Source organism: Limulus polyphemus, unplaced genomic scaffold (genome assembly GCF_000517525.1).
Source record: "Limulus polyphemus unplaced genomic scaffold, Limulus_polyphemus-2.1.2 Scaffold1, whole genome shotgun sequence".
In the NCBI taxonomy this organism is placed as follows: domain Eukaryota; kingdom Metazoa; phylum Arthropoda; class Merostomata; order Xiphosura; family Limulidae; genus Limulus; species Limulus polyphemus.
In genome coordinates, this window is record NW_013665611.1 from 3,628,168 (window position 1) to 3,651,196 (window position 23,029).

Sequence of the window (23,029 nt, forward strand, 5' to 3'; positions counted from 1 at the left end):
TTTCATATATTATACAATTTCCAGATACAAATGGAATCACAAACTCAATTTGTTATTTGTTAACTTCTTGCTATTTTGAATTAACTTCTAGGAGTTACTGATTGCATTTCCTTAAAATTTTGTGGTTATTCTTTGATTTTTCATGGTTGTTAATAGGAGTTTCTGAACGTTTAGCTTTAATATTGAAAAAAGAAAAGTTTAATAAGCTTTTTTATTTTTCTTAAACTCCCTGTGAAGGTTTTGGTAAACTAGATTTGATATTATTGTATTTTAAATTTAGCAACTCAAAATTCAATGTTTTGATCTTAGGTACCTGAATAGGAGATTAATATTTTTTAAGCTGCATAAACTAATGCTTTGATCATAGGAACCTCAATAGGAGATTAATAATTTTTAAGCTGCATAATTTAATGCTTTGATCATAGGAACCTGAATAGGAGATTAATAATTTTTAAGCTACATAATTTAATGCTTTGATCATTTGAATCTGAATAGGAGATTAATAATTTTTAAGCTGTATAATTTAATGCTTTGATCAGAGGAACCTGAATAAGAGATTAATAATTGTTAAGCTGCATAATTTAATGCTTTGATCATTTGAATACGAGATTGCAAATTGTTAAGTTGCATAATTCAATACTTTTACAACTATTGCTAGCAGATAATTACAAATATTAATCCAAGCAAGTTCTGAATGACAGATACACACATTTTCTCCAACTTGTGGATGTAGTCAAGCTGTTATTGTAGGCAGCTTTAGCTTGCATGAATAAACTGTTGTGGGTAAACTGTACTTAAAATATAACTTACAGAGATCCTTATGGCTTCTTTTATAGTATATTTTATATCATTATAGAGGCTTGGCCATTTATCAAACTCTTTTTTTGGAAAATGTTATTTCTATACCAAATATTAATAGAATTTTAGTTTATACATAAAAATTACTCTCCAAAATTGTTTCATTCCTCTTAATTTAAGTAATATACAAAAACCCAAAAATCTGTTATTCTTGTTGCTTCCTCACATAGTCTCAACACATCTCTTAATGCCAACTGGGAGATTCTCATTTCATATTAAAATTCTTCCAGCAGTCAATTCACATAGCATATTAAAGATAGTGTTGTAATACTTTGTCAAATTTTCCTTAGTTTGGTAATATCAAATTATGCCCATATTATTGTATTTCTAGGTCTAAGTGAATTGTTATGTCAGCTTTATTTAACATTCAAGGCATAACAAATGTAATGACAAGGGTGAAAATATACATTATATTAACATTGATTAGATCAAAAGTTATAAAAAAGGCACTGTCTGACATGGGTAAAAGTCCACTCTTGTATCACAGACAGCTCACTTCAGGCTTCCAAAGTTAAAACACTTACAAGCCATTACTTTTGTCACACCCTGTATAGTCTGGCTGCAGTGTTTACACCAAAGGCATTTGAATTTTTTTTTTTTACAAGAGCTTTTACTTTTTTTCTTTTTTTGTATATTTCAGTATACAGTTGGAACTTTTGATAACATTATGTATAACAGCATATCATTTACAAAAGTGTTATAAGAATTCTTTGTACCACTAAGACACCTGAGGAACTGAAATAAGTGAACCCTAGAATTCCAGATGCAAATGGATTGTTAAAACATATTTTTCAAAACTAGTTGTACACCAAATGTTTTGTGGGTCCATTATTTTGTTAGTTAAAGGATCCCCAATAATATATGGGTCACATAAAAAATTAAAACACACAAAAAATACCATGAATATTGTAATTTATTAAACTAATAACTGATGGGTCTTTTTTATATATTTTACACACACGATCAGAGATTTCACCCAGTTTTTACACTATGTTTTTTTTACACTAAGTCTTATGACAGGCAAAACATAAGATTACTCAGTATGATTAAATATGTGGACCCCACTAGGTGTGACAGGTACTTTAGGAAGTTGACATCTCAAATGTTAATGGTTACATTCTCTTCAAAACAAGCAGTAATTTCAAAAGATTTCCCAATATCCTGTTCTTTCATAAATGTTCACTTTGTTTGTGATGCATTTTCTGTTACAAGTTGTTGGGTGTTTTACCAATTGTTAAGGTTTGAAATTCTACCATCATCTGTTCAACTTATTGTTTCTAAATAAAACAATTTTGACAAAAACAACTTACCACCAACAATTGATAAAGTTAAGGATCGAGGTTTCCCTGTATCTCCATCTTTTGCTGTGATTGTCAAAATAGATGTGCCCTAAGAGTTAAAAAGATATAGAATACTTAGTTACTACTCATATGGTAACTTACTTGTAAACTGCTATTTTAATATTAATAAAAACGCATTACTTAAAAAAGATAACATTATAAAAAAATATTAAAATATAAATAACTAAGTATTTTAAATTCACTAGTAGTTAATTAAATTTAATATCTATATGTATGATGTTTAGATTTATTATTACTTAATGACTATATAAGCTATCTGTTACAGTACTAGTTTTGTGTGACTAACATCACTTTTCTTTCTTAGAACCATTTTTAAAATAAGCTTCTTGAACTCTGATACAATACTTATAGTAAAATCAACTCAACATCAGACAATTTTCATATTATCATTTAAGTATTTTTAAAGATGATAAAAATTTAATAAATATTACAATCAATCTATTCATTAGTGGTACAAATCTTGGAATAAATAAGAAACATATTTACTTACTGGAGGACTATTTTCTAAAACTGTTGCTGAATATGGAGCATTCTGAAACTCTGGTGGTTGATCTTGGATATCCTGGACTTCAACAACAGCATTCACTGTTGAATTAAGCCTCCCTGATACTGATAAATCCTGCAGAAAATATTTGAAATGAATTATACATAACAGTTTTCACACACAGACACACAAACATTTATTCAAAAATATAATCTACTGTCTTTCATATTCATAAATATCTATTGTATAAACAATTGTTATTTTAACAATAAACTGAAATTAACATCTAAATATGAATGAAAAGTATATACCCTGAAAATTGTTTTTGTAATAATGTATCCCACCTTGATGAGATTTATTGCTAGATAAGTATAGTTCTTTTATGTTTACATGGTACACATTCTGGAAGTTCCACAGAGTGATATTTTTTGTTATGTGTTTTTGTGATAATTTTTTACAAACTAAAAAGAAGTGATTACATTTTCATTAAAAAAAAACATAAAATAAGTTAGTTAGACTTTTTATTCTTTGCTAATCTTCTTATGATCTGGCATCTTTAAATACATTTCATTTACCTCAGCTTTTAGAGCTAATGTGTATGTAGATCGTTCTTCATAGTCTAGTTTTTCTTTCAAGATGATTTCTCCTCTATATTTTCCATCTCCTATACCAAGACTTTTGACTTCAAATTTCATGCATGAAAGTGGAGTCTAAAGTCAATACAAAATAATATACATTAGTACTTAAATGTTAAAGAAAAAATAAATAAGGGCACTCAAGTTATGCTAATAAAAGCTTAACTAAAAGCCTAAACTGTTCCTTTGGACACCATTTCAACAATCTGCTTAACAAAACAGAAGATTAGTGAAACAGGCTGTGTCCGAGAAATATTAACAAAATAAGAATACATATTTTTTTAACATTTTGCTAAAGCAATTTACTAACAGGACTTTATTTAAATAAATTCTAACAGTACTTTTGAAGTTTTTAAGGGAAGATAAGTTAAACAAAGTTGAATTCATATCATTATACCTAGTATTAAATTAATTTCAAGACTAAAGATTCACACTATGAGATTACTTTAAAATACCTTTACCAAATATATAAAAATATAATGATTTCATATGACTTCAGATACAATAAAGATACCTTGATGTTGCAGGATTAAGTTTTTCTATATCATTCAAATCAAAAATATACTAAAGGTTCAACTGGAACATAGTTTAATACTTAATGTCAATCCAAACCAAAAAGATGCTGCATTTTAATGAATGACTTCCCTAATGTTACATACAAAATACACTTCACCCAACAGTCATTTTTTTGTACCTTACAATAGTATGAATATATCATTGTAAGGTAGTCTATGATATAGCTAAATGCTATGATTAAAGTCAATAATGAAGAACCTGAAACTTAAATTGGTTAAAAAATGATCCATTTACAAAAAGACAATGTTATCTATACTAGACACAACCATGCAGAAAACAATTTACATTCATTTGGACAAGAAACAGCATAGTAAAGAAAGAGTTATGTGTAGGATTTTTGTAATACCAATGTTTTTACATTAGAAAAATACAAATTAATTTGGAAAGGAAACAATTTTGTAAGGAGAGAGTTACATGTTTGGTGATTATACAATACAAATAACCTAGAACTTGAAAAATAAAGTTATAATACATACAATGTCCTCCATACATGTAATTCTCACATCAGCATTTAGTCCTAAGTCTGCATCTGTGACCAAAATACCCTTATACACTGTTGTTCCCACAGGCACTGTCTGATATACAACAATAAAAAATATAAAGAGAGTTAGATAACTTCATATCAAAGAAACAGACGATAGAGGTACTAAGTACTTTCTAATGGGATATTTGACCAACTTGTGATCAAACTATTTTTTTTCTTTGATAACAGAGGTCTGCGAATTTAAACTTCAGAAAAGTTGTTTTGGTTTTAGTAATGGATTTTCTGTAATTCAGCTATGCATATTTCTAAAATAAGGATTTTTTTTACAAATCAGAATGAAAAAAACTTACTTAGATCAATCAATTATTTCTCTTACCACAATGAAATTTTTTATTATTATGTTTGTTAACAAAAATACAAACAAACTGAAGAAAAGGTAAGAACATTGATGTCAAATGAATATGCATCCTCATTCATCCTGATTTTTTTTGTGAAATCAAAACTGAGTGTTGTGGTCTTTCTTTTATGTATTGCATTATGATGTTTTGTGAAAAATCTGTAAGTCATGGAGAAAAATGGATATCATTTTCAGATTCAGCATAAAGGAATTACTGTAGAACATGTAAAAATTTCAGGACAATAAAACCATCGCAGGCCTGTGTAATTATAATTAGCATTTTTGCATTAAATACAAGTTAAAAGAACATACATTTAATATTTGAAATGCTATACATAAAATACGAAATCATCATATAACTACGTTTTGTTTTAGTTTTTCAAGCTTTTAACCTAGCTGGATTTAGAACTCGCTAATGAGAACAACATTTTGTCAATCATAAAGTTTAAAGTTAAATCCTAACTGTGCCTTTACAAGACACACAAGGTTGGTTTTAATGGCACACGCCGATGAGAATGGTGACTCATTCCCCTTGAGTGGAATGCCAGTCCGTTGCAGGTTAATCTCCAGCAAACAGCTAGGTACACATGATACAGTTGGGTATACTGGAAGATATAGGGTAGAGAACACAACACATATATGACACAACAGCACGACATGTGCCACTCTAAAACTTGCAACCATTCATCTACGTGTCCATAGCATGAATTCATTGAACCATGCTGTCTGTTTTATCAAAAATAAATCATTAAAATTTTTGTTCAATTGTTGTAAACTTATAAGCACTTTTCTTTTATTCATTTATTGTGATGTTTTATGCACTGCATTGTTAGTCTATCTCCAATTTGCGTCCCAAATTTTATTGTTGTTTTAAAAGTGTAAAGATGAGCCAAAACCTATACGTTAAATCTATCTTATTTCCAATATATCACTTTTTTCAAACTTTATATTCAGGTGTAAGTATCAGCTTGCTTAAGCTTCCATTTAAATTGTAAAAATATAATATTTATGAAATTCTCAAATCAAAATTTCAGATACCACAAAGGTTGGAATTGTGTGTTACAACAATGGTTATCTTTTTTATTAGTACATAAAATGCAAAAGAAGTATATAATCATTAAGTTTCACAATCATATATTAGATGTTAAGATTATCTGTTGAAATGTAATAAAAAATAATAATTTAAATAAACTACATGTATATTCATAGTACACAGACTTCATCCTGCTAATGTAGGTTCATAATATTACGGCTACTTTTACCTATAAAGTAAACTATAAAGGTTAACTAACTTATCACAACTTTAAAATATTTAAAGCAAACACAAACAACTTGATTGTAACATTATAATGTTCTGAACACAATTTATACTTATGTTTCACACCTACCACCATTAAAAGTAATAGGTGATTTTCTTAATTTTAGATCCAAAAGTATTAACAAGAATATTTACCTCATCAACAAAAAAAGCATAGGGAACATTTCTAAACACTGGAGCATTGTCATTCTGGTCAAGAATTGTGATTTCACGTTTTATGGATATCTGCAGTAGTAAAGATAAAAATGTACAGCTACAGTTGAAAGTTTTAAAACTTACAAGTTAAATAAAACCTCATAGATTTTACATATCATGTTTACAAAATTGATCAATAAAGTCAACTAATTTTAGCTACGTGGCTACGCCTCCATAACTTAAGAAATTTTGACTACAAAATCAAAAATAATTTAAGTACAACAATTGTTACCCTTCAATAATAATAAACTTCTACAAAGAGGGAATAAAATTTAAACAAAACAAACTTGTCTTACAATAAATCAATTTAAATTAAACCAATGAAAGGAAAATGCGTAAAACAAGATAGTAAGAACAAATAGACATCAGTCACACTGTAAACAGCTTAGAGTTAAATACTTGTTGTTATCTACCTTATACCTTATATCTAATACTTTTAAATGGCACTTTCACAACGTTTAGGTCATTACTAAGTTTATTACATAATTAGAAAGTTCATCCATAATTTAATTTTTTTTTACAAGTTTTTAAAAATATAAATTAGAACTATTTAGAAAAGATAATTATTTTTGGGTTAATACTAAACTGAAGAAAAGAAATGATTTAATGATACAAGAAATTAGAAAGACATTATATACACTGAGTAGGTTAATTTGAAAACAAAACAGAAATAGCATCTTACTGTATTTGGGTCCTGCCCTTGAACCTTCTCATCTGTTAAACTGATAATGACATCAACTGTGTTTTCTTTTTCTCTATCAAGCGGACGTACAAGCCTCACTATTCCAGTAATTTTGTCTACACTAAAAGAATCTCCACTAATATAATAATATACTTGTGTATTCTCTGGATCACGACCTCGAAGAGTATAAATAGATGAACCTAATGAAACAAACGTACAAAACAATCACGTATTAAAAATGCACTTTAGTCTCACTTTTGTTTAGTACAACATCAACATAAACACTCCTACATAAAGTATCACTAATACTCCAAGTACTCTTTTGGCAATATATGTATATTAAAGACATCTGATAGACAACAAGTTTATCATAAGAATCAAGTAGCCAGGTACTTGTTTTTCACACCTTTCATATCACGAAAAAAAAACTTTTTTTCACAATTACGAACAGCTGTAGTGTGATAATTTTCACACAAAATCAATATAATCTAATTTAAACACAAAAGTGTGGAAACTTCTTTTTAGCCTACACTTCTGCAATTTACTTTTATAGCATATTTAGCATCTAAAAATTAGGCAGTGTCTTCCAAAATACAACAAACTTTCACGTACTGACACAGTATTGGTATAAGAGAGATTAGGATCTCGTTTTAGAGATACAGAACACATTTAGCTGTAATAAACTCTTGCCACAATAAAATTTTCAACCACATGTTTTTAATTCTGATTCTAGATTTTCACTTTACTACTGATTGTGATTTTCGCTCCTACATTAGATATGCATTTTCATATGTACAAAACAAAAATAAGCAAAAATAATGTGAATGATATTACAAGATTAAATATGTTGTCAGTTTCTTGTTTCCAAGTGTAATACATTGCTGAAAACTATTAGCAGATAATCAGACAAGCTATGACAAGGCATAACTACTGCTATTAAATAAGGTCACTAATTGATTACTGGATCACTGATCCTTTGTCACTTACCTACAGAGGTATCCTCCCGTAAGGATAACTTGGACATATCTCCTCCTGGGAGAAATTCTGGGGCATGATTGAACTGTGCAAAACTGTCCTCTGAAATAGCAGGAAGATTTCAATATGACTTAATCTAACTATTAATTTACCTTCTTTCTTGATCAGTTATTATATGGATGAAATTTAACTTGATTAGCAGAATGCAACCTCATCATATTCTTCCCCTTTGATTAAGTCAAATGTTTGTAAATTGACATACAACCTAAAGAATATTATATATATTTACTATTCATAAAGTTTAAACACAACCTGTTCTGTCATTTACTGCTGTAAAATTCTGACTGGTATCAATTTCTCATTGTCATTAATATTATTAATTTTTTTTATGGAATACACAAGTTTTGACAACTCTTAAGAACACACAAGACTGGCAAATAAAAAGGCATGGATGTTAAAAGCTTAATTTTTCCCTTGTATCTCCTAGATACTATGCTAGATTTTCCATATCAACTTTTATCTTATTTATTTTTAAATTCTACAGAACTGCTAGGGTATTTCATACTATTTTCTCCTTGATATTTTTTTTATACTATCTTTCACACATTTCATTAATTTTGTCACTTCTTCATTCTCAAAGAAAACAAAAAAGTTTTGTTCACCCCTACAGTAGGGTCTATTGTATCTAATACCTACAATGGGAAAGCCCTACCTACTGGGGACAACTCGGGGTGATTTCGAATTTTACACCATTTATAAAAAAAAAGCTTCATTTGTATTCTCGTCTCACTCCGAACACTTGTTTCCTTGAATACTTTTGTTACACTCCCTTAACCACTTACCACACCCATTTTCACTTTTAGTTTTATTCAATCTTCTAACTTTATTTTAAAGATACACCCGTGTTTGCTATACTCTTGTATTAAAGCAAAACTATTTATCAGATTTATATACCTTTAATCTGTGTTAAACACGATCTTTAAGTATTTATGCTAACACCCCGAAATTCTTATACTTGGTTAACAATTCTTCACTTTTCCTTATACTTTGGAGAAATTCCAGAATCCAGTACTGTTTCCATAGTATCAACGTTCTTATTTTTCAATATAATTTTCTTTGAGATTTATGATTTGTCCTAGTATTCTTATACTATTTCTGAAGTTTGTTTATGACATTTACGGATGCTTTATTTTGCAGTCGTCAACAGTGACTCGTAATTTTGTATCCATATTTAGAATCATCTTCCTAATAAGTGAAGTTGGCTTAAACTGAATAAAACTACATTACACTTTTGTTTGGTAATCTGTTTCCATTCACGTGATTTTCCTTTTTGCAAATCCCTTTACAGAATCATATATTTTTTTTATTACTTATTCAAAAACAAAAATCCAGTTCTTTATCCTTTAAAGGTTATTTACAATTTTACTTCAGCAGATTAAACGTGTAATAAGCATTCGAACCCACTGATTTCTAATTATCAACCACAGTAGTACTCCAGCTTTATGGTTAGTTGTAATTCTAATTTACGACCATACGAGGCGGTAAACTGTTAAAATGGATTAAAATACCATAACACATTCATATACTCAATGTTGATCCGCGGTGTTAATAAAATGAACATTGCTGTTGAGCTTCTAATTTATCTTACAGTAAATTGTAGTTAATTCAGACTCTTAAAAGCATTAAAGAAACGCTGTGACAATGCAACAACCATACACACACACACACACACACACATATTATGCATCAAATATATTCCAAAAAGAACATTTAACACAGCTTACTTTTTTACACGCTACAAGTACAACTTAAAAGAATTTAACAGGAGTTACAGAAAAATACTAAGACAGTTGGCAGCTTTTTCTGCGAAGGAACTTACGTAACGTGACGATGAAAAGGATGAAAAATGAAAAGATTGAGTCCACGTACGACTTCATGGCACTAGAAGAAGCTATACATCAACGACCTGCTTCCTTAAAAAGAATTCCTGGAATTCGGTGAAGTTTTTGGTATCCTAATTAATGAAAAACACGGTGTTAGAATACAAGTTGAAATCAATATCATGTAGTTGAACGACTGGATACTGTTCTAATCTTTTGTAATCATTAGTCATAACAATGACTGGATAATGAACACCGATAACATTTATAGGTTATAATCAAAATAATACACGAGCTTAAGTTTAATTTTAATCCCTTTCAATTAACACTATCTCTTCCAGTTCCGTTTTCTTGTAGCGCTAAATCACATAGTTCGATAAACTCACTACAGATGCTAACTCTCCACTGGTCATGTGTTACACTATCATATCTGGAGTGCCCCACTTGTCTTTCATAACTGGTTTGTTTTTTCGGATACTCATGCAAAGTCACGCAATGTTTCAAACATAACTTGAAATTGCATAGTGTGATTTAATTAGTCAAATAGTAAACAAACTTCTTATTCCAAATTTCCTTGCTTCTAAGCCAATAGCGATTTACTCCATTTTTACATTGAACTCAGATTAACCCTAGTTTTATTAATCTGGTGTGTCTTTAAGAACTATGCAAACTACTGCCGACTGTGACGTTAAGTTCATTATTTCAAATACTTCTTGTTATTTTATGTTACATCATGACGCTTTCCTATGCTTCTATATTACCTTTATGACACATCTATGAAAAATTGTTAAAACAGTTTTTACTTAAACTAAAGCTATGCAAGTATTTTAAGAGTTCTGATAAATCAACAGTTACTAGCTCTTAATAAATCAGTCAAGACATATAAGAATACCATACTTATGGTTAGCTTGTTCAAAATATTATTGCAAAGTTACAGAAGGGCTAAAGTTGAACTGATATAATAGATGAAAGGTGCCACTCCATAGCACCCACCGCCAACTCTTGGGATACTCTAACTGTAGGATTTGATCGTCACTCTTATAACACACCCACGGCCTTAAAGTGTGGGGTGAGATTTTTTCAGGTAACGGGATGGAAACAATGAACCATAGGATCCACAGTCTGGCACGCTAACCACTGGCCACTCCCGGCCCATCTTACATAATTAAATCTCGCCTTTTTCTAACAACAACAACAACAAATGATTAGCGGATTAAATCTGGATTATTTTTGAAATAATGTTTGGAGTTTATTTAAACAAATTTGGATGTTGTTTTATTAACGTAGTAATGATTATTCTAGATATCACTGTACCTATATGCGTTTATTACTGTTTCTTTGTAATTTAAAAAGTTCAAGAAGTCAACGAGATTATTGTAACATTTTTAAAACATTTAATAAATGTATATAAGGAGTGAATTTTATCTCAAATCTAGCCTTAAGTAATGGTTTTAGTGTAAATATATGTTTTTTAGAGATTGTTAAGAGGTAAAACTTCTCATCTATGTTAATTGATATTAATTTCCGATCAGAATAAGATATGTACTAAGAGTGAAACTAAAAATCAACCTGGCAATCAGTATAGCTAATTAAATATATATTTCTATCATTTCAATTTTTAAACATTGAAATGTTTTTTGTTTTTTTTATCAGTTGGGTACCTTGAAAGTCACTGAAATCAACAGGTGGTACCAGGCTTCTTTTGTTTCAATTTATATGCTGATACACCTACGTTTCCTTAGTGTTTTCCAACGAAAACACGCCCTTTCGCAAAATACAGTGACTACGACGCGAAAACTGCTTGTTATTTTATATTAATTAGTTAGTTTTGGATAGGCCTAAAATATGTATTACATCTCCAGAAGCTCAGTATAAAATGCATTATTAATACGATACATGAAAACACCAACACCCTGGTGTTGAAATATTTCAAGTAACATAACACGGATAGCAAGAGACCTACCTTTAGGTCCATCTGTGCTGTCCTATCCATTAAATTAAAACTAAACCATTAAAAAAGAAAAAAAACCTCAAAGCCAGTCCTTATTATTTAAATATTTATTAAGTTTCTCCTACAAACTTACTTAAATTAACTTCATCCACCACAATCGAAGACAACGTGTTCTACAGGCTAACCATCCTGTTATAAAAATAAAGCTGTCTTAGCAGCTATGAAGTTTACTCCTACCCTGCCAAAATGTATATTTCTGTCCCAAAGTCTTACCATTATTACAAATAAACAAGAAAAAAGATGATGCATCAATACTATCAATTCCATTAAGAATCTTAAACACCTCAATCAGATCCCCTCCAACTCTTCTTTTTTTAAAGAGAAAATAAGTTCAGAGATCTTAACCTATCTTCATATAATACTCTTTCCACCCTAGGTATCATCCTACTAGCCCTCCTCTGAACCATTTCCAACAATTCATACTTTCAAATCTTATGTGTATTTTCAAAACAATGTGCTGTAATTCTGAACATTTATTGAGTCGGGTAAACAAGACTTCATGAAATGCAGTTACGTGTTCTTAATATCTAAAAATATAATAAAAATTAAGAAATTAAATAATTATGAAAGGGGAGAAAACAAATCGCTGAGAGCATTGTCAAAAAAAATGACTGTGACGATTTTTTTTTGTAGAAATGAAAACTAAGACTTGATAGGATTCAAAACCACAACCCTATTTATCGAGGCTCAGATGCAACTGGTTTGCATTTCAGATAAACGTTTTAAAACAACGTTACCATCCATAACATTTCTTCATGTACCCTAAGGTGTCGGGATCAAACATAGAAAGCCTTAATCCTTTCTTTATTATGAAAGAAGTTCATAGGAAGATCAAGATGTCCAATCGATATATAAAGCTTGATATCCGTGTTGTTATCAGTTTTGGTGTGATGTGCGGAGATAAAGATGATAGTCAGTATTAGCACATCATAATCAGTTAAAATAACGTTTTTTTACTTCGTACACAAAAGCTTGTTTTTATATGACCAGAACCTAAAACTTGATAAGTTTGATGCATTTATCATATTTAAAGTTTAGATGTATGTAGATAAAGTGATTTTTCCCCACTCACAAATAGCAGTACTTTTGGTCAGTGTGTATTTGTTGGGTTTCTCACATACTTAACTCCAGTCCCATTACACACCACTTTTAAACGGATTAAAGTGGCTCAAATCATTCCACAAATTTGCAGCAAGTTGTTAACAAATGGTAACTGTTTGCATGTGGTTACAATGAATACAGTAAAATCCCTGTACATTTGTTGAAAAGAGAATTTTAGCAAATGAACAAGAGTTACGTTCTGACAGCACTTTCGTAGATAGTTTCAAATACTCATGAATGTTCTTGCACAGTAAATCGCCCTTCACTAGGGATTGAAACTTTCAGTTGTAAATTTTATTAATTTCCAACAACTTATAATTTATCCTATTTTCACTTTTAATCACATTTGAACACTAATAATCTATTTGTGTGTGTTTATGTATTCATGCAGCGTTCCATTAAAAAAAAAAACATTCAAGCTTGGTGTGTCACCTCATGTATTGAAGGGCTTTCCAATATACATGTATTTTCCTTTTAATACTTGGCACCGGAGTTTTATTTTGCATTAACTGGAATCAATAAATGCTACACCATACAAAGACAGAATAAAACAAAAACGTATGACATTTATTTTTCTCCTCATTATTATATTGAGTATTCCCAATTTTTCTTCCTTGATTTAAGTTAACTTTATTTGGGATATTCACGCAAACGTAAACAAGAGCTATCGGCGCTAAACGTCTCCAATTTTGAATTTATTGACTAGATAGAAGGCAGCTAGTCAAAAGAACTCACAGACAATTCTTGGGTTGTTCTAATGTAGAGTGGATTTGACCCTCAACTTTATAAAGCACCCACAGTCTAAAAGAGCGGAGCGCTTCTTTTTTTCTTTTCCGGTTACAGGATGTGAATCGTGGATTCGGATCCATAGCCCAATACTACCTTATAACGGCAGAATGTAGATTATTGTTTAATCGAAAACTATTTTCTTTACACTATTGTGTGAAAACAGACTGAATGAGCTGGTTTAGTCAAATGATTGAACATTGGTTTACCGCTAGTAAAACATAATGCAAAAGTGTGCAGGTAAGCAAGTAAAACGCCGATTTTACAGAATATTATTTTAAGTTTTATAATAATATCAACTTGACAGTTATTAAAACTCAGCAAAAATTACGTTGTAGTGCTTTATTCTACCGCACGAGTTTATTGCTATTGGTAGGTGTTTTAAAGTTTATAAATAATACTATGAGATTGTACCAAGATGAACCTCTTAAGCACAAAATAAGAAGTTTCTAAGCAATTTAATTTGACATTGATAAAAGAATACTATCATTCGAAAGCCACAATTGGTATTTCTTTATGCTCGAAATCAAAACAAGTTATCTGCGTTAAACTGACAAGTGAAATACTTATTTTGATATTACTGAATACGTGATAGAAGTACACACAAGTTCCACACTTTGGAGCCGCGGGTTTGTTTGTTTGTTTTTTTATGGATTTCGCGCAAAGCTACACGAGGGCTATCTGCGCTAGCCGTCAATACTTTAGCAGTGTAAGAGTAGGGTAAGGCAGCTAATCATCACCACTCACCGCCAACTCTTGGGCTAATCTTTTATCAACAAATAGCGTTATACATTATAACGCACCCACGGCTGAAAGGGCAAGCATGTTTGGTGTGACGGGGATTCGAACCCGCGACCCACAGATTGCGAGTCGAGCGCCCTAACCACCTGGCCATGCCAGGCCAACAGCAATGGAATATGTGGTTTTCAACGAATAGAAAAGTTAGTTTTGTTCAGTAGTTTTCAGGACTCCACTAAAAAAATTTTTGAGTTGATGTGTTTTGATTTATTATTATATTTTAGTCTGTGCTATTTTCATAATAATGATGTCATTGACATCTCAGCAGATAGAAATAACACAAAATGGGCTGAGAAAAACAAAATCAACTAGAACTAGAAAGTAGAAGTTATATTTCAACGCACTATTGTAATTTCCATGCAGTAACTAGCTAATATCCTGAGAACAGAAAGTACAACTACAGCTAGAAAAGTACTGTTTTATGTTACATTTTAAAAAAAACGTAATTCATATGTTTGTTTGCTAAAGAGAATAATCATGGTAATGATGTAATGACCTAGAAATTTCAAGTAGTGTGTAGAAATAAGAGTAAAATATAAATATCTGTGAATTAAAAGAGTAATCAATGAGTGAATCAGTTCAGTACCAAAAAGTGAGTTATTCAATTCTGCGAGTCAATTAGTCAGCTTGTTTATCGATTGATCAGCGAGGAAATTCTACAAATAAATTTATTTATAAGTTAGGTATATATATTAGCTTCAGAGTTTTTGTTGAAAAGTTGTCTGTGGAGTTAGGTCCACAACTTGGGACAAAGTGAACATATCCTGAAGCAAATGTTATTGAAGAAATAAATTCGTTATCGTTACGTTGGTTTGGCATTATTTTTTACCAAATAATACAAAAATCCCAAATAACAATAGTACTTTCAAGGCTTCCCAATAAGCATTGCCATATACAGTAATTAAAATTTGACCGCTACTAGGGGAAGGGGACATGTTAAATACACTCATTATATATATGTATGTATGTTTGTATAAACCATATCAACACACTCACACACACCATATGCATAGAAATAAACATATTACACTCGCCAAAATAAGAGAGTCCGTATGCATAGTTAATTATGGGGTGAACTCGTACCCCTGCTTGACCTCCTGTTAATAAAATTCACAAAGTGGACGTATTCCAAGTTTTTAACAGCTGTCCATTATTTTAAAATGAACGTAATGGCCACAGTATCTGCAGTTATTAAAGCAGTTGGATAGTATTGTTACGACAGCGGAAGTCATGTGACTCTAGTAACACGTCATGAGCTTCTAGAAAATTCATGTCCGTTCGTGAAGCCTCGAGTGTTTACTAGATGTGCGGTATTTTTGTATATAAGACCGCCAAGAAGTGACGGCAACAATTGAGTCAAGCACGTGAATCGTTCGTTGTTAATTATAGCGTTTGTTTAAGTTATAGCGTGACTGTGGAAATTAAGTGTATTGCAAAGTTGTATTAAGAAAGAATAAACTAATTTTATTTAAGAAAGGACTTGTATCGCTAAAGTTTCTTCAGAAAGAAAATTTACGGAAAATTAACAAACGAACACAGAGGCGTAACAGTATCATTGTTGATCGAGGTGAAGGTGTGTTTGTTCACTGAACATTAAAGCCATATAAAATGTTTTATGAAATATGGAGTTAATTTTGGGTTTTATGAAAATTAAGTCCAGCAGGAGAAATTACCCCTATTTAAAATTACAATAGATCAAATAAATTAATGACTATCACCTCACCAAATTTTCTTATTAAAGTTTTACTTTCTTTAATATTCTCAAAGTCTGAGTTAAAGCATTTACAAAATTTCAAGTAATATCAAAACACTTTGTTCTAAATAAAGTAGAGGATGGAGTTTAAATTGATACCTCATCGTCAATACCATTTTGGTTGTTTTAGGGAAAAAGTCCTGCTCTCGAGCTAGAAACCTCACCATATTAAGATACTAGAGCACAGCCTTTAATACTTTAGAGTCAGTCTCCACAAAATTTCACTTATTACCAAAAAAATGAACAACTTGTTAAAAATCTAATATTCAAAGAAAAGTTGAAATATAATTTAAAGATTCACGTGTGTGTGTGTGTGAGAGTGAAATAAATTAAAATAGGTATTGTTAGTTATTTTATGTATGGGCCGCATTCTTCACAGTAGGTGTCTGTGACTTGCTGGCGATAATTTTCAATAAGAAACAGACAGCACACAGTCCACTTGTTTTAAAATAATACACTAAAATAAGTCAAACATGTATACAAATGTTGGTTACCACAATTGTATCCAGAGATTTTAAATAACTGTCTCTCTTTTGTCAAAGTCCACACAATTTGGCAAGATGAATTTTTCTTATATACTCTGTTATTACAATACAATCCGTGATAATTTCACTATAAAATCACCACTATAACTGTTGGTTACCCCAGTTGTATCCAGAGCTTTATACAATTGTCTCTGTTTAGTCAAAGCCCACACAATCTGGTTCAGTTACTTTAGAACACAATTGACAAAATGAATTATTATTCTCTACTCTGATATTGCAATACAATCTGTGGTAATTTCACTTTAAAAATCGTTACTGTACGCTCATTATGGCTAAACTCATAATCATGCAGTCTAAATCTATCTATCTATATAAATATCTCGAACTACATTTTGGACGCATAGGTATAGCCCGACAGAGACCTAGAACGTTCCACCACAAGATACTATGATGCAATGATATTCAAAAGAACAGAAAAAACTTGGAATGTTCTAGTAACATGATGCAATAATTCAACAATAGCCAATTCACAACAATTGTGCTACACAATGCATGATTCGTAAACAAACCTACGATAAAGTATCGCTTCTAAAAATAACTTAACACTCGCGCTAAATAACTATCTAAATTATAACTCTCACATTAAACTTAAACGGAAACAGTCGTTATATCTAACAGGTATCCTCACATATTTATCAAGATACAAAACACTACAATGCAAAATAAATAGAAATGGGTAGATGAGAGCAGATCTAGCCCTTATAAATTTCAAAATGCAAGTTCTTTTTGGAGACACTACAATATTGGTATTCAAAAAAATACAAACCAAGATTCGAAACTTACAAAAAATGTGAAATTTGAGAGCGTTTAAAAGAAATACAATTTCTTAGAAGATAATGAGACTAGTCACTTTGACAGCTGGATCACCCGTTTCTATCTTACATTCAAGTATTTATTCTAATCGAAATACACATTCTGGACTAATAGTTGTTTATTGATGTAAAGTTGACCTCATTCTTTATATTTAGCTTTTAAAATATATTGTACACATTGCGGGCTGTTGTTTTTAAAATTTTCGATAAGTTGCCAAAAAGTAGTGTGTTGAAAAAGAAAGCTTAGGCCTAAAATGATTTAAAATACTAACTACAAATTTTCAATCGCCATTTCTATTTAGGAAGACTTCAATATCAATTTCTTTTCCAACAATTTTTACCGATATTTAATCATATTCAAGGACTCGACCTCATTGAAGTATTTGCTAAGTATATTTGATATTAGTTTTATTTGCTTATTTTGACGACAATTTTGTAAAATATGTGTTGATTTTGTTTTCTTTGACGTTCTTCACAAATTAATACTTGTAAAGTTGTATGAACTTTCAGATATCAAATGATTAACATCACATATTTTATTGCTTCTTAGCTTACAAAATAATATTTAGCTTTAAACGACTGGTATTTAAATGAAACTTTACCCAATATAACGCTGTGAAAAGAGTGGAAGTATAAAAATCATATTACATTTAACTTTTAAATGAATTATACTGTTACTGTAATAACATCATCATACAACAGTGCCTCTATCTTTCTATGACGGGTTTTTAAACCTTTCAATTTTCATTGAAATACCTTTTTATCTAATTTTCAAACGCCAATACCCAAGAACCTGAAGAAAAAGCCTGTTATAACTAACAAAAAGAAAAAAAAAACTTTTTAGCTTCTAACCATAAGAATCAAGTCGCCATCTTACCAAGATATGAGGTGGTGAGTTGGCATGCGTAACGTACATGTACGATTCATTAAGAATCAAAAGAGGACGAAAAGACTTACCTGTGACTGTTATTTAAAAATCTAGCGCCCACCTAGTTGTTGAGTCTCCATTACATCTACATGCACTTCAGAATTACATAAAGTTTCAATAAACAATTTACAAATTTTGAATAAGCAAAAACATTATTTCGGCTGGTTCAAACTCTACCGACACTTTTGTAACAGGAAGAGCAAAGCCTAAGACAAGTAAGCAGACAACTTTTACCTGCCTGACCCAGTCGTTGCCCTCGCCGCGAGGTAAACCGGTTGTTCCGCCAATCTCTGCGAAGGTAGTAGGTTTTGAGACGTTCCCACCCCCTCCTTCCGTATGATGCCATTACACACAGAAATCGTAGAAATTGTTACTGCTGCTGCATCCCGTTAATTAACTGGTACGTTACTCCTAATATAATTCTAATTTTAGCAGTACAATTCCTTAACGATTTGTATGTTGGTGTCGAAGTTAAATTTCATGTTATGTGATGTACTATAAGTTTTATTTGCTACTGACAGTACTGTGATTGACATCATTTTAGACGATTTGCAAATTTAATCACTCATCCGTAAAGTATTTCACTGTTCAAGTATCTTGCACTTTCTCCATTTCAGGCTAGCTTAAATGACTGTCTTCTTTACTTTTTATTTTAAGGATTGAATGCAAATAAAAAATACTTTTTCTAACCGAGTGGAAATCTTTAAAAGAGTGAAATGGCTCTATCATATATATATATATGATGAAATGCGTGTTTGTTTGTACCCTAACTCGTCTGAGCCTATTGGGTCAATCTACCAAAATTTGTATAGGAACACCATGAACTATGGGAAATGTCCTAAGTGGATCAAAATTGAACTTAACCCTATTTCTATTTTGTAAAGCCTGTTGGTTAATTATTCCCAGCCTATTGAGTTAATCTCAAACTGGTTAACGCGTAGACAATGTTGAATATTCTAAAGTATTCAAGGTCAAAGTTTGAAAGTTGCTGAATTGTTTATCAAACAACCATGCTTTCCTCATGGTCAATAAGATGAAGTGTTCAAGGGTAGGATTACCTCGAAATCTTTATTTGTTGGTAGATGGAAAGCAAACTGCAAATGTTGTTTATGAAGAAGCTTTGTTATAATTTTAAAATTTTGAGATAAAGTTTATGTTCAATTTATTACTTTGAAATATATGATTGCTGTTAAACTTACATCGTTTTTAATTAAGTTTAAACATTCTCCGTCAGCTGACGCGTATTTCAGCTTGTTTAAAATAAAAACTATTTTTAAGTAAAAGATAAATCACAGTACAAACAAATGAAAATATACTTGTTTGTCATGTTTTTATGAATTTGCCAACTTAGGATTACTCAAAGAACAAAACGTAAAATAGTCTTTTTGCAACAGTATATATTGTAAAACAAATTGTCCCATTTGGTTTTGTTTTTTACTAAGCGCAAAGCTACACAATGCGCTATCTGTGCTATGCCAACCGCGAGTATTAAAACCCTAATTTTAGAGTTATAAGCCCCAGACTTATCGCTGAGCCACCGGAGGCGTCCCGGTTTGTAATAATCATTAAGTGTCTCTTCATTTAAACAAACGGGTGACGGTAATATAATAGATAGACTTCTGAGTAGTATATCTTAGTAACGCAGCAGTTTCACGGATTGTATAGTGGGGGAGCGGTGGGACACTAAATTATAAACGCCTTAAATACAGGTGTGGAAGAAGCATTTTTTTGATTGGTCAGGCAACTCAGAATAGTGCGCAAAGCATGCCAGTACTAGTGGGGGTCTGGGGATATCTCCCCGAGGAAAATTTCGAAAAATAGGTGCTCTGAGATTGAATTTTGTGCTAATTTTACTATACATTATTGAAAGTATAAAAAATTTGCAAGCATTTCTTTATGATTTACAAATATAGGTGTTCACTGGCACTTACCATAGTTATAAGCAAGCACAAGTATGTACACTTGAAGATTACACATGTAATTTATTATGCATTGTTATACTAAATCATACATACTAGTTACTACTACAAGTCTGTCTTTTTACCTAGAAACAATATTTGAAATGCAGTTAAAGTTTAAAAAGCCCTGCACTTACCGTGACAAAAAGTTGGTGCAGCTGCTGCCCGGTCTGCCGGACCTGCCCTGCCCATTTGTAGAAAACTACCCAAAGCATAACGTTACCACAAAAAACGTCTTTGGAACGAAAGACCTAGGATGCAGAAAGAGAGAGAGAGAGAAAAGGTGCCTCAAGGAATAACTAAATGCATGGTCCTAACTAGGTATGAGGCGTCAGTCCTCTGCTTTGTAAATATTTTTAATTGAAAATAAACAGATTTTATAAATTTTTAATTCAAATGAGTCGTATATATATACATATAATTTTTAAGGATCAGAAATGTATCAGATTTTATAGTACTTTAAAATATAAATGACCTAAAATATGTGTATTTCATGTGCCTGGATATGCTTACTATATCTTTTGTTTTTCCAGCAGAGTCAGGTTTGAAGATTAGTAATATACACATGAAGTACTTTGAGAAGTTCCAAAGTTCCTCACTAGGAGGTTGCTAACTCTTTAGCTCAGTTAGTAAAGTGCCCACTGGTAATGCGGAAGATATTAAGTTCGATACCAAGTTGAGAAAATAAAAATAATAATAGGAAGTACCCCAGACAATTCGATGTTAATTATCTTAAATGTAATTATACTTAAAATATGTGTCACTCCCCCAAAAAAATTTCAAATTGTAGACATTAATTTCAACTACTCAAATTCTAACACGTTTTTTAACTTGATGACATACGTGGTTAGAGCGCTCGACTCGCACTCTGAGGGTCGCGGGTTCGAATCCCCGTCCCACCAAACACGCTCGTCCTTTCAGCCGTGGGGGCGATATAATGTGACGGTCAATCCCACTATTCGTTGGTAAAAGAGTAGCACAAGAGCTGGCGGTGGGTGGTGATGACTAGCTGCTTTCCCTCTAGTCTTACACTGCTAAATTAAGGATGGCTAGCGCAGATAGCCGTAGCTTAGCTTTGCGCAAAATTCAAAGCAAACTCATATGGTGTCAAATGCATTTTCTCGTGAAAAAGAATGCTGCATAATAGAAAACACTATGTAAAAATAGACAGTGAAATTTTCTACTAGCAGATCAGGTGATACCTTGAGAATATTTGTTTGCTTTTATTTAACTTAGAGAAAAGCTAATCAAGGGCTATCAATACTAACTTCCCTAATTTGAAGTGTGATAGGGTAGAGGGAAATTAGCTAGTCAGCACCACTCATCTGGCATTTATTATTAACATTTCGATGATAATTTATTAATATTTTCAATTTGTTAAATTCAGTATTTTCACAAAAAAAACAGAGGGCTTGTTTTCTTAGTGCAAAACTATACAATGGGCTATCTGCACTCTGTCCACTGCAAGGAATCGAACCTTGGATTTTAGTGTTATAAGTCCGTAAACTTGCCACTGACCCACCGGGGGACCAAATAGTTTATTACTAAGCACAAAGCTACAGAATGGCTATCTGTGATGTGACCATTGAAATCCAGTTTTTAGCGTTATAAGTCATCAGACTTGCCACTAAGCTACAATGGAAATTCTGTGTATTACAAAGTTGTATCGAGAAAGAATAAACTAGTTTTAATTAAGAAAGGACTTGTATCGCTGAAGTTCCTCGGAAAGAATTTATACCGGAAATTAACAAACGAACAGGGACGTAACAGTTGAAATAAAATTATCTAGCTATACATTATTAAATTTTAAATTGCTATTTTATTATTATTATTACTATTTTTTAGGTTCTGAACTTTTTGCTTGATCCAGCTCTTTGATATTTTCTTACAAATGCATAAAGTAATTTTAATAGTTATTAGCAACAATAAATGTTTTATGCTATATGTTTAATAAGACTTTGTTATTGGAAGTTTATTTGTTGTTAAGTAAAAAGCTACATAATGGGCTATTTGTGCTGTACTCACTACGGATATCGAAACCGGGTTTTTAGCGTTCAGACTTACACACATACATAAAAAATGCAATGCTCAAACCTGCTGTAGACGTGTCTCTGAATTTTATACTAATATGGATTACTTGACATATTTTTGCGAAGCTTATTTCCAACTACTTCATTGGTTCTCCGTGAGGCACGATATCGTTGAAACTGGGATTAATTTATAATAGCCTTGCAATAAACCGATAACATTCTTGTGAAATGTATAAATGATTAGCCTATATATTTTTTCATGTTCCCATTTCTTTAAGAAAAAAAAAGGTGAGTAGCACTAACAGGCGATAGATAAGTAAGAACAGCTTTACGAGAAATATTTCTTTCTATTAGAAATTCTGTTGTGGGCATTGTTAGAAATTGAGTGAAAATTGTCAATCCGATTGGGGAGAGGGATGGATAAATGGTTATACTCAAGGATAGAAAATGTTATTGTTGCGT

General features: G+C 31.3%; 1 protein-coding gene across 1 annotated transcript in view; it reads right to left on the minus strand.

Annotated features, from left to right (window-relative positions):
* LOC106461215 (cadherin-23-like) overlaps positions 1-18,785 on the minus strand; it is a 93,407-nt gene extending 74,622 nt beyond the window's left edge. Inside the window, exons 1-9 of the mRNA XM_022389753.1 lie at positions 18,609-18,785; positions 9,845-9,979; positions 7,978-8,067; positions 6,991-7,190; positions 6,249-6,338; positions 4,391-4,489; positions 3,279-3,413; positions 2,710-2,838; positions 2,169-2,247 (exon numbers count right to left, since the gene is read on the minus strand). Coding sequence (XP_022245461.1) covers positions 2,169-2,247; positions 2,710-2,838; positions 3,279-3,413; positions 4,391-4,489; positions 6,249-6,338; positions 6,991-7,190; positions 7,978-8,067; positions 9,845-9,902 — 880 coding nt within the window. The 5' untranslated portion in view covers positions 9,903-9,979; positions 18,609-18,785. The remainder of the gene's footprint in view (positions 1-2,168; positions 2,248-2,709; positions 2,839-3,278; positions 3,414-4,390; positions 4,490-6,248; positions 6,339-6,990; positions 7,191-7,977; positions 8,068-9,844; positions 9,980-18,608) is intronic.
* Between the last annotated feature and the right edge of the window lie 4,244 nt (positions 18,786-23,029).